This window comes from Mustela nivalis, assembly GCF_964662115.1.
Source record: "Mustela nivalis genome assembly, chromosome: 13".
Classification (NCBI taxonomy): domain Eukaryota; kingdom Metazoa; phylum Chordata; class Mammalia; order Carnivora; family Mustelidae; genus Mustela; species Mustela nivalis.
The window spans coordinates 21,674,964-21,686,659 of NC_139032.1; the positions used below are offsets into that span (position 1 = coordinate 21,674,964).

Sequence of the window (11,696 nt, forward strand, 5' to 3'; positions counted from 1 at the left end):
AGGGCGCCTAGGAGAGACAAAGCCTGTTGCTCCTGGAGGGCTCAGCCTTAGAGAGCCTCCTCCTCACGCTGGGGCCCTCAAAGAGGTTTTGTCTTCTGGCACTTCACATCCCTGTACCACCCACACCGCCTCCAAGGCCAACTTAAAAACTCTCCAAAAGGACAGTTTCCATACGTCCAAAGTTCTAAATCAGAGTCCTTTGGCATAGTTTTTTCCCAGTTTCCTAACAACAATATTAAAACTGTTCCCTGCTCAGAGAATATGCTGGTGGCATCTTAAAGGTACACACTGTGAAGGACCAAAAAGGAGGAAAGCGTGGTTGGGGGCAGGTGGAGGGGAGCCTGCTTTTCTGTTAAGTGCAAATCTCTGCTTTAAGGTACAGCTAACACCATGTACTACAACCATGCCAAAACACAAAGGGCAAAGTCTAAGAGGAAAAGTGCTGTAAAGTGCCGTAAACACCTGTTGAGATGGAATTCTTAAAATGTTCCTGGAGAAAAACCCTCCTTTGAGTGTCAGTCTAAAACGGGGTTGGGAACTAACAAAAGGCCTGGCCCAAGTTCCCCAGAATTATTTTCTCACTTCTTCAATAGGGGGAGGGGAGCAAAAGTTCTATATTAAAATATGTGACAGGCAGATCCTGGGATCACACAGGTGAGAACAGCGTGAGTGTTCACTTTTTAGAAAGGCCTTTTTTTTTTTTTTAAGATTTCATTTATTTGACTGACAGAAATCACAAGTAGGCAGAGAAGTAGACAAGGGTATGGGGGAAGCAGGCTCCCTGCTGAGCAGGGAGCCCAATGCGGGGCTTGAACCCAGGACCCTGGGACCATGACCTGAGCCAAAGGCAGAGGCTTTAAACCACTGAGCCACCCAGGCACCCCAGGTGTTCACTTTTTATTTCCTTCTCTTTTTCCATGTATTTGAAATTCTTCCTAGTAACAGGTTTGGTGGGGCAAAGGAACTATGTAAAGACTAAAAGTAAATAATCTAGGGGTATGATCCTGATTATTAAGAAATCTGGCAACTCAGTCAAGTTAAGTATCTTTATACTTAACGCATGACGAGATGACTTACCCACAACTCTGTTTCGGGGCTGTGGTGGTCCTGAGGAGACCAGCAGCAGCCCCAGGGCCAGTGATGTGTGCACACACTGTTTGCACAGAAACCCAGGCCTCTCAACACACTACTTCTGTCTTCGTTCTTTCTTCAGTACCAACCCGAATATGGCACTATAATTAAACTCCCCATAAGGAAGCCTCTGTGATATTCTGACTATAAGTCATTTGTCCAAAAGAAAAACTGAGCAAAAGTGGTTCTACAAGAACTGAAGTCCTATTAAAACATCTAGTGAAGGACTGCCTGGGTGGCTCGGTGGGTTAAAGCCTCTGCCTTTGGCTCAGGTCATGATCCCAGAGGTCCTGGGATTGAGCCCCAGCCCCACATTGGGCTCCCCTCAGCAGGAAGCCTGCTTCCTCCTCTCTCTCTGCCTGCCTCTCTACCTACTTGTGATCCCTGTCTGTCAAATAAATAAATAAAATCTTTAAAAACAAAACAAAACAAACATCTAGTGAAATCAAGCAGATTTCATTCTTAATTTCAGCATCAGAATCCAGCCTGGTACTCTCGGCTCAAGTTTCTCATCTGGATTCCACGGATTTACTGAAGGATCTTAAGATGTCCCAAATGGCCAAAATTGTTGGGCAAAGATATCCTGGTGTCTAAAAATGTGTGGGATTTTTTTTGCCCAGCAACTTCCACCTGATTTTCATATGGATTCAAGATCCAAAATGAGTACAACTACCACTCTCTTAAGAAGCACATTAAACACTACCTAACAAGTGCCACTCTGTCCAACCCATTGGGAAGGGTACAGAGTAAGTATCAAATATAAGCTTTGAGCAGACTGCAGCCTAGCTGGAGTAACAAAAGATACACATGAAAAAACATTATTATAGAAATTGGTGAAAAACTCAGTGATGTGATAGGCTCCCATTGGAGAGGTCATGGAAGACCTTAAAGTAAACGGGAACCGTCGTTATTTGAACTGGACCTTGAAGGATAGTGAGAAAGGCCATGTGAACTGGACAAAAACAGAAAAAGAAAACAGAAAAATGCACAACATATTTTAGGCAGGAAGAAGAGACTCACTGGCTGGTGTGAGGAAGACAGAGGTGACTAAGTAAGACTGGCAAGGACAGTACTCAGGTGCAAACACAATACTGTGAGTGATACGTACAGGGGCCACCACTGGAGCAAAAACTCAAAATCAGGATGAACAGACACACCAGCCTGCCCAAAGACCCAAACCCCAAGAGGGGTTTTGTATTCACCACTATAAAAGACGCTCCCATTCTGGGGCTGGAGCTCCAAGCGTTTGGATGTAGGCTGCTGGTCTTTGGAATGTGTGTACCCAGCAGCCGCACAGGACATGCCAGTAGGATGTGTGGAGGAGGTGAGAACTTTTATTTAACCTCTCTACTGACAATATCCATTTGTAAATGGATATAATATGTTAATACACAATACTCTGATAACTAATAAATTTGTATGCAAACAAGTCTAGTGATATATTTTCTTTTCTTTTTTTAAAAGATTTTATTTATTTGACAGAGAGAGAGAGAGAGAGATCACCTGTAGGCAGAGAGGCAGGCTAGCGGCGGGGGGGGGGGGCGGGGGGCGGGGGCGGGGCGCGGGGTGTGTGTGAAGCAGGCTCCCGGCTGAGCAGAAACCCCCCCCCCCCATGCGGGACTTGATCCCAGGACCCTGAGATCATGACCTGAGCCAAAGATAGAAGCTTGACCCACTGAGCCACCCAGGTGCCCCAGTGATAAATTTTCAAGCTTTTCACAGACAGATTTCACAAAATACCATGGGCAGACTAATAATTTAGTTAGATCAATAAGAGCACCAATAACATCAAACCCAGCATGCCTTCAAGAGTTCCACAAATGGCGTGATTTGGACATTCAAGTTCAAACACACTTACATTCTCAAAAACTGATTCCACTTCGTCAAGTAAATAATGAAAATCTAATAAGTACAAACCAGGACAGTACAAACAATTGTACACACACCTCTACCTTTCTGGCGTATGCAGGTATACACACACCACACTTAACAGCACTCTTCTCTTTCTGGCAGATAAGAAAATAAATTCAATGGATGGAATCCTCAGAGTCTATTTTTTCCCCCCCGTCTTCTCCTTATACCCAAAATGACTGTCACCCTACCCTTTTCTGGCTAATATTTCTGTTCAAAGAATCACTAAGTAGCAAATAAAACTTCAAGAAAAACTAAAAGATTTGTTTGTTATGCCCACTGTGAGAACGTGCTGGGGAAGGGCCTGAACACTGGGCTCACAGTTGCTTTCAAGTTGCTTTGAAGCAGTCAAACAGAATTAAACTTAGTAATCATTAAAAACTGAAATGTGAAATAATGAAATACAGGTTTGTAAAAAATCACAGTTACTCGATAAAACTTGTGTCAACATTTCTTGAAGTTTCATGAAATGCATGCCACATAGGTGGTCTCTAAATGATTCAGTAAACATTACAGTTTTGCAAACAATTTTAGAAACCATTTTCTGCTAAAGCCAAATGAATAATAATACACAAAATACCTTAATTTGTTAAAATTTCATTGTCAATTTTTTTTTTCCTTTTTCAAATCAAACCATGCCTCAGAAAAAAATTAGAAAATCTCGCCCACACCTGAGTGCCCACACCTACATCTACACATGCTCTAACTTAAAACACAAGTGGGTTAAAGCCTCTGCCTTCGGCTCAGGTCATGGTCCCAGGGTCCTGGGATCAAGCCCCGCATTGGGCTTTCTGCTAGGCAGGGAGCCTGCTTCCCTCTCTCTTTTTGCCTGCCTCTCTGCCTGCTTGTGATCTCTGTCTGTCAGATAAATAAATAAATTTTTAAAAAAACAAACAAAAAAACCCCACAAAACCACAGTCACAGAGCAATCCTGGGACACATTTCATATTACAAAACTCACCAATCACATTGGGGAGGACTGTTCTCGATCTGTAAATGCCTACTCTTGTCAAATAAGCCTACCTATAAAAACAACTGCCTAAAATTTAATTAGAGACCATTATACCAAGTATTCCACACTTAAGGTACTAGTTCTGAACATCTCAGTTTTTGAAAATCTGAATTAAGAGTAAGCAAATAGGGATGGGGGCTATAGGGACAATCGAGCCAACTGAAGCCTATCAGAAGCCCAGTTTCTTAGTTTCCTCCAATGTAATCCACTCCTGAAGACCACAAACATTTAATAATAGAAGAGCAAACACTCAGATCTATGGAAACCTAAAATGGCTCCATGAGCCAATAACTGAATGTATCGTTCGTTTAACTACCACACAAGATGATTTATTTAAATATTTGCTAAAGGAACAGATTCTTTTTGTGTTTCTTAATAAACACTATTTGGAAAAATAGCTTAAACCCTCTGGTCAAAGACTACTTAAAGGACACAGACAGGCACTGGGTTTTGAATACTGGTGGGGGTTCAGTCAAGAGGGACAATTCTCCTCTCCTGAGAGAAGCCATATTGAGAACCTGCCTAGTCTAACCCCTCATTTTACAAGGAGGGAAGCCCAGGCAACTAGTCAGTGACTCACCCAGTCACTAATCAAAGTTGCCTAAATAAGGGACCTCAGTGAACTGTATTTCACACCAAGGTCCATCCTAAAGATCACATATTCTGTGCCTCATAGAGCTTTTTGGCATTAGTTTTGAATTTTAAAAAAAAAATTTTTTTTTTTATCTTAAGGACTATGTTTTTTGACCCCTGCCTTTAATTCTGTGCCCGAGGCAAGGCATCCCTGACCTCACCCAAGTCTCGGCTCTGAATAGAAACCATGACTGAGCCAACTGTTGAAGGGGTCAGGTAGGGTGACAGAAAGTAGGGAGGAATCATCCGTGCTGCTGGCTGATAAAAAACAAAGGCTAATCTTGAGCCTCAAAATCTGTGTTCTCAATACACAAGGACCTTTATCTTTTCACTGAAGCTCGTGAAGGGCAGGCCTGGCTAATGAAGTCAAGTTGGGGACCACTCCAATCTTGATGACAGCTAGTCCCTTTGTATTACAAGGTAATTAACACCTGATGGAGCTTAACTCTAAGTGAAAGTACTCCAGCTACATCTTTTCCCATTCTGAGACTTGGGCTTGGGGGCAAAAAAAAAAAAATCTCAAAGTGAGAAACTGTAGACGGAAAACACACGTGGTTAAAGAGCAGGAAGAAAGGTAAGACTTGCAGACAAATAGTAAGAGTCACATCTAAGGGATTAACCTGCAGGTGAACCCCTAACAGTTCCACCTAAGCACTTTAAAAACACTACCAGAGGACAATTTATTTTTTAAGGGAAACTTTAAAGCACACATCAGAACTGTGAAAGCGGTTTCACTCCGAAATTGACGTGGTCTGAGACACCGTGCTGGCTGAAACATCACATGGGCCTTGGTTATGTTAAGCTCTTATCTGTCTCTCTTTCCCCTCTCCTTCCCCACCTTACAACCAGCACTGCGGAATACGTCTTTGCTTCCACAGCTAGTCCTTTCATTTATTTTTAAATTCTTGGCCGCCCTGGAGAGCCCCGAGTGCTCACTCTGGCCGCTCTTCAGAAGAATAGAGGCACAGAGAGACAAAGTGACTGATCACACTCACTGTGCCCTGGGTCTCAACTAGGTGTCCTGACAACAGTTCCCAATTTTCTTTTGTTCTTAGACATATTTTAACCTTGCCGATAGTAGTGCTCGGTTGGCTACGACTTTCTACCTACCCATGGCTGTGACTTCCACAGGCCAGTCAGTACTGCCAATTTTCACGAATCCTTAGAACACGCATCTAGCCCTGACATGATTGTGTATCATGAAGTTGTCAGCACAGGGAGGGAGCAGGAGAGAAACGCAGCCAGGCCGCCTGGGTTACCACACACGAGCACAAAGCTGATTCTACCACTGGCCTCATACCGGCAGGGGGCTGGGTAAATTAAAGCAGCACTGAATTCTAGGGACCAGGTGACCCTAACTCCAGCTTCAGCAGAAACTTGACCTTGACAAATCGCGGACTCTGAACCCATGCCCACAGCCACAGGCAGAGCAAAACACCTACTCTATCTACCTCTTAAGCGCTGTACAAATTCATACCACAAAAGACATCTTAAGTCATGGCTTCATCAGCATCCTGAGGAGATACACAAGTGGAATAAATAAGGCTTCTGTACGTATTTACAGTGCATCTTGTTCCAAAAATATCAAATGAGGTCATACACCACACCACATGACAGAAAACAAAACCTGAAAGATCACACTGCCAAACACACCAGGCACAGCCCTCAAAACAACCAGACTCACGTTCACCTGCTGTTTTTTAATGCACCCTAATGCTCTGGTGGCATCAGAACTTCCTTGAGCTTCATGAGCTGTCTCTACCTCTCCTGGAGAGAGATACCTAGAGTTTGGTATCTGAATGTCACACATTAATAATGTGTGGAGAGAGATGTACAGGCAGAGATCTAGAAAATACTGAAATAAAAACAAAGAAAAACAAAGGAACCACTGTTTTGTTTTTAAGATTTTATTTATTTATTTATTTTGAGAGCGTCTGTGTGCATGTGTGGGGGAGGGGCAAAGGGAGAGAGAATCTCAAGTAGACTCCCCACTGAGCAAGGAGCGCCCGAATACAGGAGCTCAATCCCAGGATGCTGATACCATGGCCTGAATCAAAACCAAGAGTTGGACGCTTAACCAACTGAGTCACCTAGGCACCCCTACCCAATTCCACCCCCCCCCAAATCCTGTCTCAGTGCTACAGTAAAAAAAATTAAGTACCCATTACCATCCATAGTACATGGACTTTTCAGTAACCAGCCACATATGGGAGCAGAGAAAGTGAGGGGAAGGCTTATCAGGAAGTGTTGACACAACATAAACATGGACCGTGGGCACCAAACCAAGTAAGGAAACCACAATTATACCATTCTTGATTTGGACACGCTTCCACTTTAAAATTTCCAGACGGAAAAGACGGTGGTGAGATGTGACACTGAAAATCTCTACAACTCCCTCCTTCCACAAACCCGCTGAAAGGTGGGGACAGGGAGTGGTCATCACACTGCAGACAAATCTTAACATTAAAGCTCTCTCCATGGAAAGTCTTCCCATCACTGCATTTTTTTTCAGGAACAAAGATGTTGTCAGAAATGACAATTTTTTGTGTCCCCTGATGATGCCTTGCTAGCATTCGGTTATAAGCCATAAAGCAGGACTAATTTCAGCCTGTCAGGAGTCTCGCTAATGCCCAGTTTCCCCCCAGAGAGAATTCCTGTCAAATCTAATGAGAGCTCCAAAGGCCCTCTCTACAATATAATGAGCACTTAGGCCATGCTGGTGATCAGGCGGCAAAAAGCATCAATTTGAGCCTGGCTACACCCTGGGGGCCAGACGTCACCAGTTTTAATAAGAATTATGATTACTAGCTGCACCAAATGCCTCCTCAGAACTTATTATTAATGTGTGACATTCAGAAGGATGTTTTTCAAATGTAAGGCCACTTTAAACTGAATTACAGCACTGCTTTGCACACCACTCTAGTTAAGGGTCTGTCAGCATTTACAATATAAACTAAATTTCAGGGGGCTTAATACCCTACTATGAAGAACATGGCATCTCTGAACCTTTCACATTTTTCAAATTACTGAGCCAATTATACACAGCATATTATTAATGCATACTGGCTCATGGATGGACAATATTACCCACAAAAGCCCAATAGTGTATAGAAACTCATTAGAAACCTATTTTCTCACCATGGGGCTCCTGACCCTCTTCGCCTCTTCTTCCCTTTTCCTACTCGATGAAGAAGAGGTCATGTAACCATGTAACCTACAGGAACCCAGAAGAATTACACACCTCCTTTAACTCCCCAATAAATCCTGTACCAGCACACAGCATCACACAGAGGTGGTGTTTCCTTGTAAGAGTTGAAGTCATTAAATCCTTTGAGTTTCTAACTTTAAGAAAAAGCTCAGTCTCCTCTTACCCTTCCAGACTCCTTGATAACAAAATATGTGCCTTTGGGGTAACTTTAAAAAAAACAATGTGACAGGTTACAAACCTTTCACCCAGTTTATTTGCATAATTCATTTAAATAACCAGAGATCCTCTGGCCAGGGTACTATCAACAAGTTACAACTGCCTCCATCAGGCACTAGCCATTGAAACACACACAAAAAAACAAAGGCACAAACCAATGTAATCTAGGCTACCAATTTTGCAAATCGGAATAAAATCAGCATTTTTAAAGGCCCAATTATATTATCAATGAAAGGTCCTGAACCTAACTGTCCCTTTCCAACCATATCTGAGAACAGATCTAATGTACATGACTTAACATTATGAAATCTATGATGAATTAAAAATCAAAGAGTGTGGAGTTACAAAAGCAGAATTCAACTCTGAAACACACTTGCTTAATGAAAGTCTTTGAATATAAGGAAGATCTGAAGGCTGAACTAATCAATTTCTCCACTGTGCCCCAGCCGGTCAGCCATGCTCTTTAATTTAATGAAACAAGAGTTTGAGATGAAATAGCACATATACATCAAGTAAGAATTGTATTGTTGCACTTTGAAATGTGTCCAACTGTGCAACTTCATCTGATGATAATTTTTTAAGAGGCAATCGATTTCTAAAAGACTTATTGTACCAGCGTCTTGATGAAAAAGTGAATGTCAGCATATCTCCAGAATACTTACACCCTGCCATTAATGCTTTCTTTGGCAGACAATGACTACTCAATCGAGGGTCCTCTGGGCTGAGCAATCATTTAGCTTTTCTTCTCTTACGAGGTCCTTAGTGCCTTGTTCCAGCTCAATACTCTTTTTATACACCATTATAGTAGCCATAAGTGTGAATTTTATGGGAACTTGCAAACTTATAGTCATAGCTAGAGCTTTCCAGTCACTAATCTTTTCATGCTTTTAAAACCACTAGGACTGAAGCAACTCGCAACATATGCTGTGCCCATAAAAGAATGCTTTTTTACCTCCAAATCTACATCAACTGAGAAATCTTCCAAAACGATGTTTGCTAATAAGCCACTAATCCTGAGTGTCACTTTAATGCAACCCCAAAGCATGAAGAAAACCCCACAGTTAGTCATATATGACGTTTAACCTGCTAAAGGAACTCCTGAATATCCTCCTTGCCCTGCAGAACCACACTGCTGTCCAAACCAGGAAAAACACCAAGCTTTTCTGAAGTGCAGAACCCTACGGGATACCCAAATCTTTCAAGAGGAGAATAAATCTACCCAAGTGGAAAAGTCAACTTAGAGACTCAATTCCTATCATCCTAGAAACCGGTTGGTTCACATTTCCAAAGCACCTCTCTTCTAGTCATTTAAAGATTCTGTAATTGTCAAGAAGCATCCCTTCAGCAAAATACTACCACCAACTCACAGGAAGGGAAACCAAGGCAAGAAAATGGCATACAAATCCCCGTCCACCCCCAACCAACTGAGGACAAAGCCAATTCTGTGGAATCATAATGACTGATTTCTCATTTCAACTGGAGATTTAACTGAAGCTTACCTGTTTATGCATTTCTATGTTTAATCCATATGACATTTCATAATACTGCAAAAAAAAAAAAATCAAGCATTTCGTTAACTCACGTTTTGCAATATTGGGAACACATATTTGCTAATCTTACATAAAAAGACGAAAAGTCTAATCTCTGATACCTACCATCACATAGTGCCTCTGCATTTCTGTCTTTTCACTTGCCAGTTTCTCGCATTCCAATTTAAGGCTACAAAAACAAAACAGGCAACTTAATGTAAACATTATGTCACTTGTTTTAACATCTGCCTCACATATTTGCACTTCAAGTAAAAACACAGACCAATTTAGAAAAGCCATAAACTATCTAGGTAAACATGCAAAAGCTTTGTCCTTGCATTTAATAGGGAAAGGGGGTCAGGTGACCAGTACAGGGTCTCCATTACCTACTATTCTCTTTCTTCTTGGTGCATACCTGGTCAGGCGCCAAGAATGAAAAATCTGTCAAAACCTCTGATCTACACAGAAGACTGGTTTCTCCTCCTGCTCATCTGTTCACTCCTACTTCCCCGCACCAAGTCTGCTCCTTTGGACTCCACTAAAATCTGGCTTTGGCACAATTTCCAGCATCAGACAGAGGCTGTCCCATTTCTGCCAACTCAATCTCTAGGTTTGAAAACTGTACTTGTGAAGTTACTTCTGCAATTGTTGGTCCCTTTTAAAATCTTCAGTTTTTAAATCCCTGCCAAAATATGTGAAGTAGCTACTGCAATAAAGTGGGTTGAAGTCCTCTCGGCTTGGTAAACACAATGTGGGCAGGTATGCCTCAAGTTCCAGAGATTATTCTCTTCAAGCAGACAAAAGTTCAATAATCAGAAAAACCTCTGACAAAATAAGAAAATTCACACCCAAGCATCTGTGTGCTTGTTCTCAAGCATGACAAAAATAAAAACTGTCATTACACAGTTATTTCTTAGCTCTAATCAGGGAAGGCTTCATAGGAACAAGGGAAGGAACTAACATTTCTGGAAAACACACTATGGACAGGATGCTTTACAACGCTCTTCATTTACAAACCTTTTGAAGTAGGTCTCATTAGATGAAGAGACCAAACCTGTATGTATATAAAGGAAACTCCAGTCCCCTGTCCTGCCCAAACCAACCCAGAGCCACACCAAAGCAGTGGTGCTTTCCCTACACCTATCCACATCCCTCTTCACCACCAATGATGGGCACAGCTAACAGCATCGAGCCTTCCATAATGGACTTTGCCTCAGACAACACAATCCTCTAGTATGGCAAAGTGATTTCAACACTGGTTCTGCCTCCCTAAATCTGCACTCCGGGGCTGGGGCATCGACTGAACCAAGGTTTCAGCTCAGCCTGTTGCAAAATAAATAAACGAAATGCAAATATTGACGGTTCTCGTGCAACTCCTAAATACTCAAAAGAAAAAGAAGAAGAAAAAAAAAGGACTCCCTGGAACAGCAGCAAACGGGCAAAAGGGAAACAATGGTAGGAGGAGGAGACTACAGCAGAGGCGGCCCGGGAAGAACCTGGAAAGGGGGTAACATGAATGACAGGTCTTAACTGCGACTCCACACGCCACCGCCTGGACGCAAGTACTAAGTACAGCCGCCACAGCCACCAGGCTGGGCGAGGAGGGGCCAGGGCTGCTCCCGGGCTACCTCACGCCCCACGCCGCCGGACACGCACCTGTGATATTGGGCCTGCAGGAACTGGAATTCCTCTTTAATCCGGTCCAGGGACTCCGGGATAGTGAACTTGAAGGGCTGGCCTGCAGCCTGGTGCGGCGTCTGGGGGGCGACCGGCGAGGGGAACCGAGGGACAGGGATGCAGGTAGACAGATAGAACAGGAAGTCAGAGGCCGGAGAAGTGGGTGGGACATAAACAAAAAATAAAGTTAGCAGTGGCGGAAAACGGAGCCCTGAACTCGAGTTTGCTCTGCACTTTATGCGGGGAGAAATCGGCCCCTGGCCCTGTCTGGAGCCTCCAAAGAGATTCCGTGCCTTCTCCGTGCTCCAGGGCGGGTCGCTTGATACGTGCTCCCGGGTCACCGGCTGGAGGGACAGGGGATCCCCGGCGGCCGGGGAAG

At 43.2% G+C, this 11,696-nt stretch overlaps 1 protein-coding gene across 2 annotated transcripts in view; it reads right to left on the reverse strand.

Annotated features, from left to right (window-relative positions):
- The window catches only part of LOC309847012 (transducin-like enhancer protein 1), an 86,499-nt gene that overhangs the window by 72,944 nt on the left and 1,859 nt on the right, over positions 1 to 11,696 (reverse strand). For both annotated transcript variants that reach the window (XM_082696716.1, XM_082696715.1), the window contains exons 2-4: positions 11,297 to 11,397; positions 9,767 to 9,830; positions 9,611 to 9,655 (exon numbers count right to left, since the gene is read on the reverse strand). In XM_082696716.1, the coding sequence (XP_082552842.1) occupies positions 9,611 to 9,655; positions 9,767 to 9,830; positions 11,297 to 11,397 (210 nt within the window). The remainder of the gene's footprint in view (positions 1 to 9,610; positions 9,656 to 9,766; positions 9,831 to 11,296; positions 11,398 to 11,696) is intronic.